At 41.7% G+C, this 21777-nt stretch overlaps 1 protein-coding gene and 1 long non-coding RNA gene across 2 annotated transcripts; both read left to right on the forward strand.

Annotated features, from left to right (window-relative positions):
* Positions 1-207: 207 nt before the first annotated feature.
* On the forward strand, positions 208-4443 carry LOC133896633 (uncharacterized). The gene is made up of 2 exons (XR_009905809.1): positions 208-3275; positions 3424-4443. It is a non-coding gene; the product is annotated as an uncharacterized LOC133896633 (long non-coding RNA).
* A 1971-nt stretch (positions 4444-6414) lies between these two features.
* Positions 6415-13403, forward strand: LOC133896842 (uncharacterized). Its single transcript, XM_062337489.1, has 3 exons — positions 6415-9601; positions 9841-12647; positions 13242-13403. Exons 1-3 carry the CDS (start codon positions 6415-6417, stop codon positions 13401-13403), a joined length of 6156 nt encoding a protein of 2051 aa, XP_062193473.1.
* Positions 13404-21777: the final 8374 nt, after the last annotated feature.

Here is a 21777-nt window from a genome sequence, read left to right on the forward strand (position 1 = left end):
AGAGAGGCTCATTAGACTCTTTACACAGTTCATTCAGGTGAAATCAAGATGTATCAGGACTTAAAACAAAACTTTTGGTGGAAAAGGATGAAAGTGGACATTGCTAAATACGTTGCAGCTTGTGGTGTTTGCCAACAAATAAAGGTCGAACATAAATGCTTGAGTTCCAAAATGGAAATGAGAACATTTTACTATGGATATCATAATCGGATCGCCTCGCTCACCTCGAGACAGAGTTGTTATTTGGGTTGTCGTGGATAGGCTTATCAAATCTGTGCATTTCACCCCAATGAGGACTACTAGTTTAGCACATGATTTGACTCCCTTGTACATTAAGGAAATAGTGGGGTTGCATGGTGTCCTAAAATCGATTATTTCAGATTGAGATCCCAAATTTGTATCCCAGTTTTGGCAGAGCTTGGGGAATACCTTGGGTGCAAAACTCTTTCTTAACACAACTTTCTACCCACAATCGGATAGTCAATCAGAATGAACTATCCAGATCTTGAAGGACATGCTTTATGCTTGTGCCCTATTTTGAAAATGCTTGGAGAATCATCTAGCCCTAGTGGAGTTTGATTATAATAATAGCCACCGGACTAGTATTCAAATGGCTCTTTTTAGATCTTGTATGGATGAAGGTGTGCTTCCTCTTTTGTGTTTGGTTTTCGTTGGAGAAAGATTGTTGTTGGGGTCTAGATTTAATTCAACAACCATCAAAGAAGCTATACTGAATATGTTAGAACAGGTTGACTGCTCAGAGTCAACAAAAGAGCTATATAGATATCCGAAGATGAAACCTTGAGTTGGCAGTTGACCACCATGTTCTTCTCAGAATGTCACCAATCAAAGATGTTGTATGGTTTGGTACCTCTGAAAAAGCTTAGCCCGAGGTAAATTGGCCCATTTCGGGTCATAGCCTGAGTAAGCAGTTTGGCTTACTATCTTGATTTACTGGATTTGATGAGTGGAGTACATAATATCTCCTATATGTATATGCTAAGGAGATATCGAAGAGACCCTGAGTATAAAATTGACATTGAATCGATCATAGTGGAGCAAGACGTGACTATTAAGTGTCGCCTAATAGGCATCTTGGACACTTCAGAGTGAATCATAAGTTTTGAGGTGTTTTACCTCTATCTTATAGTTGTTATGGAAGCGACAGAATTTGGGACGAATTCTTTTAAGGAGGGGAGAGTGTAATACCGAATATTAAAAAGAAGAAAGGATACCAAATAACTGAAAAAGAAGAAATTGAGAAAATTGACCAAAAGTTGACTTTAAGAACCGTTGCTCGTATGAACAATCGGATACCGCAGTCGCGTTCATCTCGTCGAGATGAACCCATTTTGCTATTCACACGACCGTTCCGAGCACTTTGTGACCCGTAGCAAGCCCAATGAATTTAAATCATTGATTTTTTTAATAAAAAAAGGGGATAAAGCTCTGGACGGGCCGGTCGTCAACCCGACCCATCCAGAGAACTCTCGAACACACACTCTCTCTCTCTCAGCCATCTCTCTTCTGCTCTCTTCACGGAACCGTGGCCCCCTCCGACCGCCGTCACTCCTGTCGGCCGATGCCGCAACTGCGCTCGCGGCCGTCTCCGCACCGCCACCGGCCTTGCGCGCCGCAGCCACCCTCTGTCACTGGCCGCCGTCGCCGTCTACCGAGCACCGCCTGCCGTGCACGCCGTTGCGCCGCGCCGTGCACCGGCCGAGCTCCCCGCTACCGCGCCGTGCCGCCTCCGCCGGCCTAAGCTGCTCCACTAGCTGTCTCGCGCCTCCGCGCCATCACGCCGGCTCGCCGTGCTGCTGACCGCCATCGAGCATCGTCGCGGTCGCTCTCCGGCCAACGTGCTTCGTTGACAGAGAGGCAGACCGAAGGAAGCAGGCACAGACCGAAGCAAGGAAGCCAGCCGAAGAAGAAAACTAGGAAAGGGAAGGAAGAGAAGGAAAAGAAAAGAAAAGAGAAAAGGAAAGAGAAGAAGAAGAAAGAAAAAAAAAGGGAAGAAAGAAAAGAAAAAAGGGAAAAGTTGGAATTTTCGCAATTTTGTCGGATTCGTCGTCAATCCTCCAAAGGTGATTCTTCAGTAATTCCTAGACGTTTGTGGTTGAATTGAATCAATCAATTCCCGTCAAATATGTGATCAGTGATCCGGTTTACTTTCAATGATTGTTGTTGAGACAAAGATGTAACACCAAAGTGATATGTCTTTTCTGTTAATTGAACAAGATCTAATTAGTAGAGGAGAACCTGATTTGACTTTAAGGTGGAGGTGTCACAACTTTTCTTGCCGTATGAGTCTCTGTTCGACATGCTCCGAAGTATTGACGTATATGTGACGTTTTTGAGTGTAGGAAGAACATTCTTGTACTATATACGTTATTGATGTACTTTAGTACTAAAATATAATTGTGCAGGTGGTAACTCTTCTGAGCGTGCTTAAGCGGAGTTTCTTTACCACCGTCGGGTAAAAGGCAAGTAACGTAGGGGTTGTATTTCAATGCTATGTTTATATTCATATCTTACTTTTTGCAAGTGAAATTGAATTATTCAATATTCTCTAATCTATTCCGAGCACGGATGATATTACATTCTGTCGAACTTAAATTCAGTCAAGTATATCAATTTTGATTATTTTGTTAGCGTCCTGAATCAATTGCAATGTTATTTAACATGAGACATCAAAAGAAGAATATAAGAATTGACGTCAATTCACATGCATACATATGCATATATGCATTTCATACGGTGATAAAGGCCGGTCACTGCCATCGTGCGTGACTCGTACCGGTATATGGAGTTGCATGAGAGGTTGGCATCGTCCAACGCAAAACTCTCAAATGGAGTTGCATCATGGCATTCATACATTTGGAAATCATTCAAAGAATATAAAATTATGGAATGTTTAATGCCATGATATACAGGAAACTGTATTGGAGGTTGTCGTTGTGTTCTGTCGATGAATATGTTTTAAGTGGTAACATGGTTTCTTTAAACTCATATGTTTAATTTTTCCATTGTGAGGAAAATGGTTGTTTTCGAATATAATCTTTACTAAGTGAGGTATGTTTATATTCATAGCCGTTGCTTGCTGAGTTTGTCTCACCCCCGTTAACTCTTTTCAGGTACACTCAGGCCGTTACCGTGCATTTTGGGATATAAAATCATTCAAAGAATATAAAATTATGGAATGTTTAATGCCATGATATACAGGAAACTGTATTGGAGGTTGTCGTTGTGTTCTGTCGATGAATATGTTTTAAGTGGTAACATGGTTTCTTTAAACTCATATGTTTAATTTTTCCATTGTGAGGAAAATGGTTGTTTTCGAATATAGTCTTTACTAAGTGAGGTATGTTTATATTCATAGCCGTTACTTGCTGAGCTTGTCTCACCCCCGTTAACTCTTTTCAGGTACGCTCAGGCCGTTACCGTGCATTTTGGGATATAGAATTTGGTAACTGCACGCACTGCCTCCTCACTATGGAAATGATCCAACTTGTGGTTGAAAACTATGTTTTGTTAGTTGTCGTACTTTTAGATGAGATGTTGCCAAATTTTTATTTTTAGCTGTTTTAAGCTTAGTTGTCTAGGAGGGTGTTACACATGGTATATGCTAAACAGCCCTACAGACAATTGCATCCATAAAGGTTTGCCATACTGGATTCTTGTCCAGTGTTCAGTGTCCTTCCTGATTCCTGCTCTGAATTTGTTGATGTAATAACTGGGAAAGGTAAGCAAGTCATGCATGAGAATGTTTCAGACAAAGCTATATACTTCACACCAAAGAAAGTGGTTCAAACCTTTCAAACTGAAGCTTCCTCCACCACTGCCATGTATAGAAAAAAGGCCTTCAAATGCCCACCTCTGGTTGAATCAGATGTCAGAAGAAGTGGCCGAATCAGAGAATAGAATAAAGGGTACAAAAGGAATACATGCCTGGACAAAAATTGTCTAGCATGCGCCATTGACCCGCCCAAGCTCCACAAGAATTATCAAAAGACTTGGAGATGAATTCTGCAAAGTGACAAAAGGAGCTATCACTGATGCCAAGCTGCTAGAAAAGAAAAAGACCAAGAAGATGCCTGATGCAAGTACAACTGAAGACAAGATGCCAATCAAGAAAAAGAGTAAGAAGGTGGTACCTGAGGTTATCACTGCAGAGAAGCTGCCTACCACTATTGCCAGAAAGAAGATCAAGAAGGTAGTCAGCAAGAAGATTGACTCTTCTGTTGCCAATGAAGACAACCAAAAAATGATGTTATGGGCCAGTTCTGCACTGGCATTTTGTGCTTTTTGGGCCAGTTTTGCAATACCATTTTGGGTTTCATTTGGCAACCTTGTACTAGTCTTCTGTGTCAAGTCTCTCAATATTGTTCTATCAGTTTAAACTCTCCTAGCCTCAAGAGCTTATCTAGTAATTTGAGCAGTGTTTCTCAGCAACAGATAGCTCTATCTATGAACTCTTCTTTTGATATGATAATGCTTCATTCAGTTTTCTGGTCACATGGTTCTGTTTCACATGATGTAGTCCGTTTTGCTCTTGCTTTGAAACTGGTTCAGATGGTTCTCTGGGCACATGGTTTTGATTCCCATGGTGCAGTTCTGTGCTACCTTATAAATTGTTATGATGAATAGGCAATGGAATGTTTTGAACTGGAATATCAGGGGTATCAACTCTGATACAAAATGGGATGCAATTCTTAACAAAATTGAAGAGAGCGGTTGTTCAATCCTTTGCCTTCAAGAAACAAAAAGAGAACACTTTGATGCCCAATACATCAAGAAATTTTGCCCAAGGAGATTCAATAAATTCGAATACCTTCCCTCTAATGGAGCCTCAGGGGGGTTGCTAATTGCATGGAATGATTCTGTTTTTGTGGGACATTTGCTATTTCAAAATGAATTCTCTCTTAGTGTTTAGTTCACTTCCACCCTCAATGGGCAAACTTGGATCCTGACAAATATATATAGGCCATGTCTACCAGAGAAAAGAACTGAATTCATTGGTTCAAAAACCTTCAAGTGCCTGATTCCATTGACTGGTTAATAGTAGACTTCAACTTTCTAAGATCACATGAAGATAGAAATAGGGATGGAGGAGATTTGAATGACATGTTCATTTTTAATGAAGCAATCAGTCAGTTGGGCATTGTAGAACTTCCTCTCAAAGGAAGGACATACACATGGAGCAATACGCAAGACTTACCTCTTCTTGAAAGATTAGATTGGTTTTTTACTTCAAACTCTTGGACGATAAACTATCCAAACACGGTGGTGCTACCACTAGTGAGGATTACATCTGACCATGTCCATGTGTTATTCAGATTGACACCAAGATTCCAAAATCTACGATTTTCAGGTTTGAGAACTACTGGATGGAGCATACTGACTTTAAAACTGTGGTTCAAAATGCTTGGGCTTCACAACCAACTCTAGGTGACAGTACCAAAAGCATCAATGCAAAATTCAAAGCTCTTAGGAGAGTTCTTAAAGACTGGGCAAAAAAACTGTCCAGGCTGGCCCTTCTCATCACAAACACCAATCAGTTGATCCTATTTCTTGATACTCTAGAAGAATTCAGGACTCTCACAACAGAGGAAGGCAACTTTAGGAATATTCTGAAGGAGCATATCTACCAACTCATTCATAAGCAAAGAATATACTGGAAGCAGAGAGGGACAATCAAATGGGTCAAATTTGGTGATGAAAACACAAAGTTCTTCCAGGCTCTAGCTACCGAGAATTATCGAAGAAATCACGTTACTTCTGTACAAACTGCAGATGGATCAGTAGTACATGAGCACAATGCAAAGACAGCAACTTTTTGGCTTGCTTAAAAAGAGAGGCTTGGCACAAGTGACAAGCCAGTGATGCATTTTGACCTTGACACAATGTTACAGCAAGCAAATGGGTTAGAACAATTAGAAATGCCATTTACAAAGGAAGAAATTGATCACGTTGTAGCTAGTTTGCCATCAAACAAGTCACGTGGCCCATACGGTTTTCACAGTGACTTTATAAAGCATTGTTGGTCCATCATACGGCCAGATTTTTATAAATTATGTGATGACTTCTTCCATGGCAGAGTGTCACTTTAGAGCATAAATTCTTCCTTTATCACCTTGGTGCCGAAAAAGGATGGACCAGCTACAGTAATTGACTATAGACCTATCTCCCTCCTGAACAGTTCCCTCAAGCTTTTAACGAAGTTGCTGGCAAATAGACTACAAAAAATAATCTTCAAAGCCATCCACACCAATCAGTATGGCTTCATCAAATCAAGAACACTACAAGATTGTTTGGCCTGGTCATATGAGTACTTACATTCATGTCATCAAACAAAAAGGGAGGTAATAATTCTTAAGGGAAGAGGAGGATACCATCATGCTCTGGCTCCCGGCGATGCGCGCGGCGCGTCGTCATCGGTGGTCTGTCAAGCGGGATGTCGAGGTTGCTAGGAAGGAGGTTGCGGCTGGGCGTCGGGAGTGTGCTCGGGATCATCTGGATCGTGCGGTCGCGGCGGGGATCCTTCGTTCTGCGCCATCTGCGGTTGTAGGCCAAGGTGATGAGGTTCCTGTTCCGCCTGATCCCAAGGTTGGCGAGGCTAGTGGCTTGGGGTCCGTGGTGCCTAGGATTTCTTCACGGTCAAAGCCTAATCCTTGGATTGGCCCTTTGCCGAGGCCTAGGATTTCTCCCAGGCGTACTCTTGGAGATGTGTTCCCGGCCGTGCTATGTTCACCGGATGAGAATTCAGTCTCCATCTCCGGCGGACGGAAGATCTCTGCAGATCGGATGGTTCAAATTTCAAATGTGGATGCGGAATTTGGGCTGGCAGGTGGGTCCGCGGGGCGTGATGGGTGCCTCTCTGATTGGGCCATCCGTTTTCCGGGTCTTTCGTCTCTTCGATCCAGGATTTGGCGTAGACCCAACCCTGCTTGGTCGGGCTTTGTTTCTGGCGATCGCCGTGCGTTCGTGAGAGACCTCCGCGTCTGCGCTATGACCGGTGGCGGCCAATCTGTTGGGGGCAGTGGAGGCTCCAAGAGTCGCTATGGCAATGGAGGAGGCGGCGGCGGAAGTGCTCCTCGTGGTGGTGGCCATGGCGGGAAAGGAAGTGGCGGCGCGGCACCTGGTGACCGTGTCGGTGGAAGAGGTGTTTTGAGTGGCAGGTCAAGACCAGCACGTTTTTTCGCTCCTTATGGACGGGGTCGCAGCGTCTTCCGGTGGGAGAACCGGCAGTGCGGCGAAGGGCGTGGCCGTCGTGTGGATGTGCTGGCTCCTCAGGTCCATGGCGCTGAGGAAAATGCCTCTCTAGGGCAGGTTCGTGATGATAAGGTGGGCAGAGAGGCTCTCCTGGCTGCTGACCAGAGCCGTAACAGATGTTTGGAGAAGCATGTTGATTCTAATCAGATTAATAAGGGTAAGAAGCCAATTATTTTATGTTGTCAGATTTGTGAAGAGGAGCATTTCACTCCTCAATGCCCTCTTCTGCGAGCCCCAAAGCCTTCGGCTATTTTCTGTGGTTTTGCTGGTGATGGTCTGGGCTTCTTCCAAATTCCTCATGATGGTATTGCCAAGGCGGTCAAACACGATGCTGCGACTGCTCTGATCCGGGTTAAGGAGGGTTTCATCCCGGCAGAGCTAATACAATCTGAATTGGCTCGTCTCATTCCTGTCAAATGGCAGTGGGTAGTTGAAGAGCATGGTATTGGGGAATATATTGTTCCTTTCCCTTGCCATGTTGAACTGCAGCGTATGGTGGCTATAAAAGAAATTAGGACATGCAATGCGGAGGGAGTGATGGTTTTTGAGGAATGGAACCAGAAGATTGAACCTTGCCAATTTCTTCAGCATGTCTGGGTTAATGTGTATGGAGTCCCGTTCGAAATCCGATCTTTTTTGCCTCTTTGGGCTGTCGGCTCAATTTTGGGAGCGACTCAAAAGGTTGATATGGTTTATCTAAGAAAGACGGGGGTAGTCCGTATTTGTGTGGCAGTTACTGATGTTAATAAAATCCCGGATGCCACTGATATTACTGTTGATGATGCGGTCTATGAAATTTCCTTTAAGGTGGACAAAGTCCTTCCATCGGCTAAAACTGATGGTGTTTCAGATGGAGGGCTGGGTAATGACGGAGATACCCAGCAGGACGTGGAGGATAATCTTCATGGTGACCGTGGATACAAGACGGCCAAGGGAATGGAGAATCAGGGAAGTTCTTCTGAGGCTCTTCCTGAGGAAAAACCATCTGGTGACAGTGCAATGCAGGAGAAGTGTCTTAAGCATGCGGCAGTTTCTTCACCTGCCTTTGGGTCGACAGAGCCTCTTGTGCATTCGGCTGTGGGGTGTGGAGATCTTGGTGGTAATCTGGGCGTGGTTATAGAGATGCCGGTGTGCTGGCCGTCTGAGCTGCTTTCGGACGTGGGCCGCCGGAGGGATGCACAAGTCTTGGAACTCAGGGAGGTTGGAACGGCTCAGGCGTTGGCTGAAGATCCTTTGCAGTCCTCTGAAGATTCTGTGGTTCAGTCCTCTGAAGATTCTGTGGTTCAAATCGCTAAGAAGGTGTTGACTGCTTGCTGGCCGGCTGAGTTGTTGGTGGAAATTGTTGGCCGGGGTGATGCTCAGGCCTTGGCGCTCAGGGAGACGGGGACTGTGATTCCTTTAAAATCGGTAGAAACAGCTGGATGGGTTGATGTTTCCTCTGATTGGTGCTTGCCAGGGTGTGGTCTGCCTGAAAACTCTTCCGTGCTGTCTCCGTTCGGGTCCTCTGAAGTTTCAGGCTCTCAAGATGCAAAGAAATTGCTGCTGCAGGTTTCTTCTTCGATGGTGCCTGTTGAGAAATCTGTTTCTTTGCCTGTTGAAAGCTTATGCAATGCAGCAGCTCCTGCAATTGTGCGCTGCCCAGAGCCTCTCTCTTCCCTAAATCATCAGGATCTTGTTGAGAGGGGCGATCACTCGTACAGAGCAAATAGCTCAAATGCTTTTTCTGGTCTTCCAAGATTTGTGCTTCAGAACCTCTCCAAGCAGAACGGAATTCGCGCAAATATATCTAATAGGGGAATGGCGGAGGCGCTGCAGGCACTTGACTCTGTGGTTGGAATTGATATGATTTCAGATTTGAGGAATAAGTCAAAGGTGCAAACTGTGAGTACCCAGGGGGTGCTTAATCTAGCAATCATTCCTGGGGAGGATAATTCTAACAGAAGGACTAGCAGGAGGACAGCAGCTTTGGGGGATGAGCATATTCTGGCAAAGGCAAAGATCCTGAAGGCAAAAAGGAACTTAGATGATGGTATGTCTAACAACTCCTTTATTTCTATGCCTTTACACAATCTTAAATCCAATATATCAAACTTAGGTGTTTCGATGGGTAGAAATAATAGTGATATCTTGCAGTCTGTTATTTCTATTAAAAACATAGAAGTTGATCGTCTTTCAGTTGCTACTAAAAACTCTTTGTCTAAGAGCAATAACCTTTCTTCTAAGATTCGTAGCTGTGTTGGTGATGTTGAGAAGGACGATGAGTTGGATGGTTTTGATGCGCACCTCAGTCACATATGCCGTGATTTTACTGAGGCCCTCGATGATGAGGGTTTGGATCAAATATGCTATGATCTAAATGCGGTACCAAGGAAGAAGAAGATTAATTCTTCAAATAAAAAGGGCAAGATAAACCGCCAATCCAAAAAACCCAATACTCCTTCAAAATTAGTTATCTCATGAAAGGAATCTTCTGGAATAGCAGAGGTCTTGGTGACTTGGCTAAACATAGTTTTCTTTCGAATACTGTAAAAGAACAACATATTGACTTCATTGCAATTATGGAGACAGGTAGAAGCGATTTTCATGCTTCAGCCCTTAGACACCTATGTGGTGGCCTTGAGTACATGTGGCATATAATGTCTCCAAGAGGGAGATCTGGGGGTATGCTAGTTGGAGTCAATGCAAGAATATTTGACATTGGCTCTATCGTGGAAGGAGATTTTTATACTAAATTCGTTCTAAAGAACAAAGAGGATGGCTTCACATGGGCTTTATTAGCGGTATATGGACCGGCCCAAGAGGACCTTAAGTCCGCCTTCCTATCAGAATTGGCTCACATTTGTACTGCTGAAACCTATCCAATATTAATCGGGGGGGATTTCAACATCATGCGGAAGCCAGAGGATAAGAATAATGATAATTTTGATCCACGTTGGCCTCATTTATTCAATGCTGTAATTGACACAGTTGATTTACGGGAGATTGTTATGAAAGGGCGCCGATATACATGGGCAAATAACCTTAATCCTCCAACATATGAAAAACTTGATAGGATTCTAATGAGTACGGAGTGGGAAGCTAAATATCCGAAGGTCTCAGTAGAAGCATTGGACAGGTCAAGATCGGATCATACTCCGTTATTGCTTAATACAGGAGCTCCCTTCCAATTCGGAAATCAGCCTCAATTCAAATTTGAATTGGGATGGTTAATTCGTGATGGTTTCTATGAGATGGTTGCCAACATCTGGCTTGGTGAGCATAGGGGTACTAATGCCATCGAAAAATGGCAATTCAAAATCCGATCCCTTAGACAATATTTGAGGGGTTGGGCAAAACATACAGCTGGAACTTTAAAGAAAGAAAAGAAACAGTTGACAAATAAAATTGATGAGCTAGACAAAAAGGCGGAAATAAATCCTTTAACACCTCCTGAGGTGGCCTTTAAGCATTACCTCAATGAGAGGCTCGCACATTTACTGCGAGAAGAAGAGCTTAAGTGGTACCAGCGTGCCAAAGTGAAAGAGCTACTTGAGAGGGATAACAATTCTAAATATTTCCAACTCGTAGCTAACGGCAAACACCGAAAGCAGCGGATATACAAACTTGAAGATGAGAATGGCAGTTTCATTAGGGAAACTGACCTCAAAAAGTATATCACAAAATTTTATAAGGGGTTATTTGGTAAGCCGGAGCATAATACTTTTGCGATGGACGAGTCATACATATATGATATACCCCAAGTTAGTGAAGAAGAGAATGACATGCTTACATCACCCTTTGATGAACAAGAGGTGAAGTATGCAATATTTCAGATGGAGCATAATAAAGCACCGGGCCCTGATGGCTTCCCTGCTGAATTTTATCAGGTTTTTTGGGAAGTCATCAAAGGTGACCTTATGGCTTTGTTCTCTGATTTCCACCATGGAAATTTGGCCATCTATAGCCTTAATTTTGGGGTCATAACTCTTGTCCCAAAAATTCAAGAGGCTTTAAAGATTCAACAGTTCCGTCCTATATGTCTGTTAAATGTCAGCTTTAAGATATTCACCAAGGTGGTCACTAACCGGATTGGGGCTGTGACAGAGAAGGTAATAAAACCTTCACAAACTGCCTTCATGCCAGGAAGAAACATTATGGAGGGTGTGATTATTTTACATGAGACCATCCATGAATTACATAGGAAGAAACAAAATGGTGTGATTTTGAAACTTGATTTTGAGAAGGCCTACGATAAAGTGAAATGGCCGTCTTTACAACAAACTCTTCGAATGAAAGGATTCTCCACAAAATGGTGTGAGTGGATCCAAAATATTGTGTCGGGAGGACATGTAGGAATTAAGGTCAATGATGAGGTGGGCCCCTACTTTCAAACACATAAAGGTTTAAGGCAGGGTGACCCCCTATCACCCATCCTTTTTAATATTGTAGCAGATATGCTTGCAATATTAATATCAAGAGCCAAAATGGATGGCCAAATAACAGGCTTGGTCCCACATTTAGTAGATGATGGTCTGTCTATTCTACAATATGCGGATGACACCATCATTTTCATGGAACATAATTTGGAACAGGCTAAGAATATGAAACTCATCCTTTGTGTGTTTGAGCAGCTCTCAGGGTTGAAAATAAACTTCCACAAGAGTGAGCTTTTTTGCTTTGGTTTGGCAAAGGAATGTGAACTCCAATATACTCAGTTATTTGGGTGTAATATGAAGACATACCCTTTTAAATACCTGGGCATTCCAATACATCATCACAAATTAAGAAATAGTGATTGGAAGGAGGTTGAAAATAGATTCGAAAGGAGATTGAGCGGTTGGAAAGGAAAGATGATGTCAGCTGGAGGCCGATTAGTACTCCTTAACTCGGTCCTCAGTAGCCTCCCAATTTTCATGATGTCTTTCTTTGAGATCCCTCGGGGAGTCCTCAAAAGACTGGATTATCTACGGTCTAGGTTTTTTTGGCAAGGAGACAATCACAAGAAAAAATATAGACTTACACGTTGGGATATTCTCTGCCTACCCAAGGACCAAGGGGGTTTGGGAATTACCAACCTTTCGGTAAAGAATATCTGCCTACGAAGCAAATGGCTTTTCAAGCTGCTTAATGAGGATGGGGTTTGGCAACAAATGCTCAGGAATAAGTATCTTGGTTCCAAAACGCTCACGCAAGTCCAAGGACAGCCAGGAGATTCACAATTCTGGGCTGGCCTTATGAAAATTAAGAATGAATTCCTCAATTGGGGTTCTTTTCATGTACAGAATGGGAAGCAAACTCGATTTTGGAACGATATTTGGCTAGGTAAAAGCCCACTAAGCCATCTTTATCCCCTGTTGTATCAGGTTGTGAGACATAAACAGGCCACAGTAGCAGAAGTAATGAGAAGCATACCTCTTAATTTATCCTTTCGTAGACCGATAATAGGAAATAAGTTGATTGAATGGCAACAATTGACGTTGCAACTTGTTCATATTCGTCTCTCTAATGATAGAGACACGTTTAATTGGGATTTGAATGGGAAAGGACAATTTACTGTCCAGTCGATGTACAAACAAATGCTAAACCAACCCATTAGTATTCCAAACAAGAGGCTGTGGCATCTAAAGCTCCCGTTAAAAATAAAAATTTTCATTTGGTACATAGGTCATGGGGTGATTTTGACCAAAGATAACCTGGCCAAAAGAAACTGGAAGGGCAGTCTCAAGTGTGCCTTTTGTAATCATGATGAATCTATCCAGCACCTCTTTTTTGAATGTTCTTTAGCTAAGACTATCTGGTATATAATCAGAATAGCCTTAGGGATTAAGAAACCGGGGAACATGTCACATTTGATCGGTACTTGGTTACGGGAGATAGGAGCAGAGAAAAAGAGAAGAATCTTAGTGGGGATATCAGCTATGTTCTGGGCTATTTGGCTCTGTCGTAATGATATAGTGTTTCATAAAAAATCAATGATGTCATTCATGCAGGTACTGTTCAGAGGCACTTACTGGCTAAGGTTCTGGAGACTACTTCACAGGGAGGATTTGAGGGAAGATTTTCTGTCGATCTGTCATATGTTGGAGGTGGTGGCATTGGAGCTCTTCGCCAAGCATGGATGGTCTTGTAGTTACAGATTGCAAGCTTCTTGATGTTTTTTTGGTGTGATGTGGGCTACTCTTGTTAGGAGTTGTAATAATTTGTTGGCTGTATGCATCTTTGAATGCAAAAAGCCGGATGTTTTTATCCATTTTCTAAAAAAAAATAATTCTTAAGTTAGACTTCGAGAAAGCTTTTGATAAAATTGAGCACACAGTCATCCTTGATATTATGAGGCACTAGGGCTTTGGGGACAAATGGATTTCTTGGATAGATAACATCTTGAGAACAGGAACATCTTCTGTGCTGTTGAATGGAGTGCCTGGGAAAACATTCCACTGCAGACGGGGAGTCAGACAAGGTGATCCCCTATGACCACTTCTCTTTGTGTTAGCAGCTGATTTTCTCCAGACTATTTTAAACAAGGCAAAGAACCAAGGTTTGCTGCAATCCCCGATAAGATCACAAGCATGCCCAGACTTTCCTGTGGTACAATATGGAGATGACACGCTAATTATCATGCCAGCATGTGCAAGGCAACTTTTTTCCCTCAAGAACATCCTCAATACTTTTGCCACATCCACTGGGCTCAAGGTAAATTTTCAGAAGTCCTGCCTTGTACCAATCAATGTTCCTGAGGAAAAGGTGGAGATTTTGTTAAGAACCCTGGACTGTCAAAGAGGTTCACTGCCCTTTACTTACCTAGGACTACCACTGGGACTGACCTGGCCTAAGGTTGAAGACTTCTTTCCAGTAATACAAAAAATAGACAGAAGATTAGCAAGCTGTGCACAATGGTTGACAATGGTAAATGCTGTACTTTCAGCCTTGCCAACATTTTACATGTGCAGCTTGATGCTCCCGGCTGGGGTGATTAAGCAAATTGATAGAGCCAGGAAGCACTGCCTTTGGAGAGGTTCAGACCTAACAGCAACGGGACCGGCACTTGCTAAATGGAGTATGGTCTGTAGGCCCAAAATGCATGGTGGCCTAGGAGTGATCATGTTGACAACCCAAAACAAGGCACTACTGCTCAAGAATGCACAAGTTCTTCAACCGGCATGACCTTCCATGGGTTAAACTTATATGGGAAGCTCATTATCAGAAAAATAAACTCCCAGACAAACCTAATGTTGGTTCCTTTTGGTGGCGTGACAATCTGAAACTTTTAGATCTATACAAAGGCATTGCTCAATGTGCGGTGGGAGACGGTCGAACGGTATATTACTGGACAGATGTTTGGAGCAACAAGATCAGGCAGCATGAGTTTAGTCAGTTGGCTTCCTTCAAGAAATCAGAAACAATAACAGTTCAACAAATAGCTTCAGTGGATCAAATCTCAGCCCTCTACAACCTTCCCCTTTCAGAGGTAGCATATGAACAATTTTTAACCATGCAGGATGAATTACCAGAGGTGATCCAAGAGGGTGAAAAGGACAGATGGACATATATTTGGGGTACTAATACATATCATTCAGTTAAAATGTATAAGCTCTCAATGGGTCAAAGTCTGGCTCCAGTAACTTTCAAATGGCTATGGGAAAATTCATGTCAAAACAGGCACAAGATTTTCTTCTGGTTGCTTATGCAACGTTGCCTCAACACTAGAAATTTGTTAAACAGGAAAAAACTATCATCTCCCAACATATAATTGTGTCTACTGTGCACGAGGCACAGAGGAAACCTTAGAGCACTTATTTTTCAACTGTGAATTTGCAAGCAATTGCTGGGACAAAATATGCCCGCAAAGAGAATGATGCACCATGGCCCAAGATGCCATAATTGATATGAGAGGGAAGCTCAAGGTTTCTTGCTACATGGAGTTAATAATTCTTGGAGCATGGGGCATTTGGATCACAAGGAACAACATGATTTTCAATCAGGTGCTATCGACCGTGGAGTAGTGGGAAGGAATTTTCAGAAAAGAGCTTGCTTTGGCTATCCATCAAGCTACGCCAAAAATTGCACAGTCTATCTCACAATGGATTGCCTCTTTTGTATAATTTGTATCTTCTTCATCTTCTTCTTTTCTTTTTTGTCCTTTTCTATATATAACTTTTCTCTTCTCTCCGTTTTGGTTTATATAATTTTGCAGTAGGATACTCTCCTACTGTTTTTTGCTCAAAAAAAAAAAAATAGTGTTGTAAAGAGTTGGCATCTTAAGCTTGTGGTGTATAGAGTCCTCCCTCGCTGTCTTCTCTCCTCTCTTGTACATATCTTGTACTTATCTCTATCTTCTGTCTTTTCACCTTTTTGGCTTTAATAAAATTCACAGTGGGGGCCTCCCTCGCTGTTTTCCGTTAAACAAAAAGCCACCAACACCATGGATGTGAACCTCATTGTTGCAAGAAAAAGTTTGTGGTGGTGTTTACCTATCGGTCTTGCTTGGAGCACCTAATGGAGTTCGGAGGCGTTGGCGTAGGGCTTATGATTTTTTGGAAACAAATCAAAGTATACTTATTGCTGAGTTGCAGCACAACAAGAGAAATTAAGGATGAACAATAGAACTATGCCATATTAAAGTGAATGGCTTTTTACCAGCTGTTTGGAAAAGAAGTCATGTATTCAAGGATGTTTTTATGATAACAAATATATGCATAACTTTTGTGGAATTAGCCAGATCAGCATACCGTGGGCATGGTTTAAATAATAACTAGAAAATAGCATGCCGTTGGCACACCGTGTGGCCCGTCAACGAGGATGACCAGTGATATGTGCAAGGCAGCGCTATGTAACATAATATTCAGATTAATTAGATGAGAGGTCAGTGTAAATACTGTGAGCAAACTAACAAAATGTGGTGTAATACTCAGTGATGCTGATTAGGAAAGCAATGCAGCCTAACTATATCCTCGAGACCTAGAAGGAAATATGGGTAAAGAAGTGAATTATAAAGTTTATGGGCACCATTACTTTGCATCAACTCAGGTCCGTTAAATGAAAAATCTAGTCAATTTTTGTTGGTTAACCAATTAAATGGAAAATACCCACTGCTTGATGTAACAACCATTGTACGAAGGAAATTTATAACTAAAAATCTACATTTCAAGAATTCTGATTTTGGATAGAAGAAGGTGGTGGAAAAAAAAGGTATATTTCTGTCATAATGGTGCAAATAATCTGATTTTTTTAGAAGATGGACACTACATTGCAATTCAGTAAGACTAAGAGAAGCTGTTGTTCATGGATCCTTTTGAAACTTCTTGTGGAGATCATATTTTATCAACCACATCTTGCTCAGAAAGAGGCATAGATGAGGGCTATCCATGAGGGTGATTTCAACAGCAGCCAAGAATAGGGAGAACAAGTTGTTAAATTTCATGATAATAAATCATAAATAGTGTCAATAACTTGTCAAATTCACAATACTTGCTAAATTTTATGACAATAGATCATAAATAATTTGTCCATGGAAAATACATTTTCCTACTTTAGAAACTAAACAAAGAAAATGATGATGCTGAACTCACCTATTGGCTACCATAAAGAAGGGTTTAGCTTGGTCTCAAAGGCACGGCTCCATGCAGTAGCATCCAATTTGGAGCCTTGTTTATTCGGTACTTTTGTCTCTAAACCCAACAGTAACAACCAGGCAGGGTACCATGAGGACTTAATTGATTTGTGTATAATCTTGAGTCCAAGGAAACAAATTAATGAATAGCATGTTCCTAATTCACACATAGTGAGTATAAACATTAGAAATCACCGGAATAGTCCATCTGAATGTTCCTAAAAAGATACAGTTGCAAATATTAGTGCTTCAGGGTAGCCCAACCTTGCTTTTATCAAGGTATGCACCAATATCTCATATACTGTAGTTGAGCCTTGTGTTGTAGGCTTCACTACATTTATGTTTTGTCAAATTCACACACAGTGGGTATAAACAGTAGTAGTAAATTGTGGCCACAATACAAACACAACTATGTCTCGTCATTGCCACCTAGAGTTTGTCCTGGAAAGTTCGACCATGGCATGGATCATATTAAGGTAGGAACAAAAGAACAATATTTGGAAATGAGCAAATGCAAAACAGAGAGTAACGTGCGTGCTTCTTATCATCAGAATTCTTAGCACGCTTTGCATCAGACAGTGCATAACAAATAGCCATGGATAGTCAAATTGTGAGGTAAATCATTATCTAGAGCAATATTATATGTGTAGATGGTGCTAAATGGTTGTGACATGTGACAAACTCAAGGAATTAAAGGGGAAAGAAATACTCTAACCTGCAAGGTTAGCCAACCCAAAGTAGCAAGGCCACCTTGACCATAAATCTAGTGATTATGTCCATACAATCATATAATATGCATCGGGAACATGCAACAATTAAGAAGAATAGTAATAAAAATACTTGAATGTACGTGATGTCACCTAGAGGGGGTGAATAGGTGTTTCCTCAAAATTAAAACTTCACAGCAGATTACAGATTCCGGATACTCCGGGTCAATTCAGAGACTCCAGGGTTTGGAGGTTCTGAGCTCAACCCTGATAGTCTGGATGGAATAGGAAATCAAAAATTAAGAACACCTAAGCAAGTCTAATTGAATCTAAGGGTTACCACAAGTTTCAAAGGAAGCTTAAAGATATTTTCACCAACCACCTGCAGCTACAAACTCGCAAACAGATAGATCAGACAAATTGCCCCAAAGATCAACTAGAATGAGAAAGTATGCAAGAAAGTAAAGGAGAAAAGAGTTTATTTTCCGAAGTTCAGATCAAACGATCCTACATCTCCGTTGAGGTTCTCACAAAGAGCAGGGTCTCTTTCAACCCTTATCCTCACCAAGCAACTACGAAGATCGAGCTTGGGCTTACTCAAAGCTTCATCTTCCCTTGCGGAGACGAGGATGACCTTCACAAACTTTCTGGGGCACTCCATAAGATTGGGTGCTCTCCAGGTGATGCCTAGCCAACTAGAAGCTCTATGCTCCAAGAGTAACAAACATGAATCGATGGCTTGACGATGAGCTCAAGTGTTCAAAGGATGAATTTATGCTCACTATTACTCAATCTCACTTTCCCAACCCAACTATCAAAGTCTTGCAAGATTTGATGCACTAGATGAGTTAAGAGGGCTATTAAATGGCTATAAATGTTTTAGTCTCGAGTGGGTTCAGCAACAATATCATATTAAAGAAGAGGGTGAGGGGGTATATATACCCTCTAACAAAATTAGCCGTTATAATCATTTTTGTACTGACCCGGAGTATCCGGGTTATATCCACAGACTCCAGGTTGACACTTAAATGTGTAACCGAGAGCCCTGTTCAGAATCCAAGTCGAAGGGTTGGGATGACTGACAGAACCCAGAGTATCTAGGTCAATCCAGAGACTCCGGGTAAAAACTAACAGAGCACCCTTGCCAGAGTTGAACTCGAAGACTCTGGCTGACACACCAGAATCCGGAGTATTCGGTTCAGGACGGAGACTCTGAATCCAGACTAAAACATTTAACTTCCTAGTGTTTGTGTGGTGATTTGTGTCTCTCTTCTTTGGTCTAGATGGGTACTTTGAGTACTGAGATATCTTCAAGTCAATCTATACGCATCCCTCTTGATAGAACGACATACCTATATTCAAAATTGAAAATAAAATCAATTTAAATCTATTGAGTGACTACATGCCACTTCTCTTTTCTTTTTGAGGGACACCAATGCCATTTAACTTCTTTGATGGGACTAAAATCTGTTCATAACTTTGATAAACTCATTGCTCCCTTAATCGTTTATTATCAATTATCCAAAACCCACATAGGGGCCTGGATGCACTTTCAATATCCTTATTTTTGGCGATTGATGACAACACGATTAAAGCTTACAAAAGATAATTGAATTAAAGATTTGAATTCTAAGATATATGTGAGCTCCCCGTAAATATGTGCATTATATAAATTTGAATTTTAGATAAAATGCACATATTTAAAAGAATTTTTTTGCGAGGGCTCCCCCTATATCTTAGCATCTGTGTGGTGCAAAGGGTGTGAGTGAACATGATAACCCGTGATGCATATGACATGGTATATCACATAATAAAACAAAGAGAGAAATACACATTACACCATAGAATGTCATAAATATTTCACACTAACATAGATAAAGACTTACCAATTTAAAGATCGACAACTATCACACCGCCACATAGTTTATCACAAATTATTACAAGAGATAGGATATTGCCCTGAATCCGAATACTCCGGGTGAACCCGGAGACTCTGGATTTAGGCAGAGAAAAAGATAGCAGGAAGATAAAGGCATTCTCTCCCCCTTTGATATTAAGCACCAAAAAGGAAAGAGAAGCGAAGCTAAAGATCTAGTTGTTGCCCTTTTTATAGTCCTCATCTCCATTTCCATCCCCACTACCACTACCATCATCATCTTCTTGGGAGCTTTCCTAGGCACCACTCAAATCCTCTTCCTCGGTCTCTTCCTCATCAACCTCTTAAGCATGAGATGTTTCCGCACCCTTTGCAACAGTTTGAGCTCATACTAAGCCCATGGGTTCTCAAAAGCTTCGGGCTTGCTTACTTCTTCTTCAGAGGCAATCAGAGAGCAAGGAGGTTCAATCCTCAAATGTGTATGAATTGCTTTTTGCCTCTCCTCAATCCTTCTCAACCTCAAATTGGTCTTATCTTTGTGCTCCTTTATCTTCACAACATTGTGAGTGCAAACATTGAATATGGCTTTGAGGGCACTCTTGATAAAGGTTGGAGAGTCATATGAGGAAGATGCACGCCTCAGTGCTGCCCTTTGTGCTACACTAGGAGCTGACCTTGGAGGAGAAAGTGGTATAGATGAAGATGATTTTGAACCCACCAACCTTATCCTGTAAGGCTCATGCTTCACTTCCTTGAAGAAATTCTTCTTTGTGACCTTTTTGATCATAAACATGATATATGGCATATAGGCACAACTACTACTAGGTTTTTGAGATGTAGTGTGTATCTCTTCCCAAAGGAAGTCCACCACACTAAAAGGATCACCCTCATTAGACATCCTAGCGAGCAGATTCCTTGTGTTCTCCTGAACATTAGTGGAATCACCACTTTTTGGAGCTAAGGTGAGACAGAACAAAGAGTTTTGACATTTGTAGAACAACCTCAAGCCTTTTGTTGTCCCAAAAGTCACTTTACCTCGATTCTCATACATAAAATCCATTTCTTCAGAGGAGAGTTGTGGCTCATTATGAATCTTTGTCTTGCTTGTGCTTCGTACATCAAATCCAAACAAACAAGCAAAAAACCGATATTTGATCTTGTATTTCTCTCCCACGATGGTCCAAAATATTGATTGATTTTCCTTATGGTCATAGTAGAGAGTGGCATAAATTGTGCTATGACCTCATCACTCCAATCATATTTCAATGCCATGATATTCTTGATCTTTTTATCCTCACAAGCTGCAATAACCTCATTGAAGGTATGATCATTTTTGTTAGCCATGTAGTTCCAATCAATCTATTGGATTGGGGTGACCGGCTTCTTCTTTTTGAGGATCATGGTTTCATAGAAATCCACATGGAAATCATTCCAAAACCGATGATCTGGCGCATTTTTCTCATAAACATATGGATCTTCATATCTTTCTTTTTTCACCTTGTTAGACCTTTTCATATAATCAATCACTTTTCTGCCCAGCTCATCGAATCTTACAACATTATATGGCTTGTGAGGCTTCAAAGGTTGCACAAAAGTTCTTTCTTCATCTTTCTCTTCCTCTAATTCCTCTTGCCCTTGAGCCCTTGAATCGGAAGCAACTGCCTTTCCCCTACCTCTCCTTGCTGCTGCTCCCCTTCCTCCTCTAGATGGCAAATCATCACCACGAGGCACATTGACAGTTTGAGCTGTCTCATCAATGTGAATGCCACCGACAGTTGAAGTCCTCACCTTATGAACCACCTTGCAGGTATGACCGTGTCCACTACCATGTCCACTGTCACTACCTTCGTCCTTTGAAGCATGCTGCTGTGATGGAGAGTCAGTTTGGGCTAGAGGATCAAATTTAGTCTTTGTCCTCCTTTCATAAGCTTGACCAACATCTTTTGCATGAACCATCTTGAATTGACCTAAGACAAACATGTATGTCATACTTTAGATATGAAAAGGATTGTGCAAGAATTGGAATTTAGGAACATATCTAGATAAACATGATCAGGACAACCCAAAGTATTCGAATTCAACTTGGACAATCTAGGTTCAACTCGGACTATCCAGGTTGCCCGATCTCGGAGCAAAATTGAGGGTTTGAGGGATTTAACAAATGCATTTGCAAACCCTTGGAATACATGATTCTAGGAAGGAAAAGGAGCATCTTCACCAAAGGAAATCAACTCTAGAGATAGGCATTTAGAGATCTAGAGGAAATGGTTTCTAGGTCTACCTTGAGATCAACCAAAGCACTCAGAGTTAATTCGGAGAGAGGGCTGGACAAT

Source organism: Phragmites australis, chromosome 17, assembly GCF_958298935.1.
Source record: "Phragmites australis chromosome 17, lpPhrAust1.1, whole genome shotgun sequence".
Classification (NCBI taxonomy): domain Eukaryota; kingdom Viridiplantae; phylum Streptophyta; class Magnoliopsida; order Poales; family Poaceae; genus Phragmites; species Phragmites australis.

Bases quoted from the DNA above. Each gene is read 5' to 3' on its own strand.
- LOC133896842 (XM_062337489.1), top strand. From the start codon at position 6,415: ATGCGCGCGGCGCGTCGTCATCGGTGGTCTGTCAAGCGGGATGTCGAG. The intron at 9,602-9,840 runs GTTTGGATCAAA...TTATGGAGACAG, and splicing joins TGAGGCCCTCGATGATGAGG to GTAGAAGCGATTTTCATGCT. The intron at 12,648-13,241 runs GTAATGAGAAGC...TCATTCATGCAG, and splicing joins AACAGGCCACAGTAGCAGAA to GTACTGTTCAGAGGCACTTA.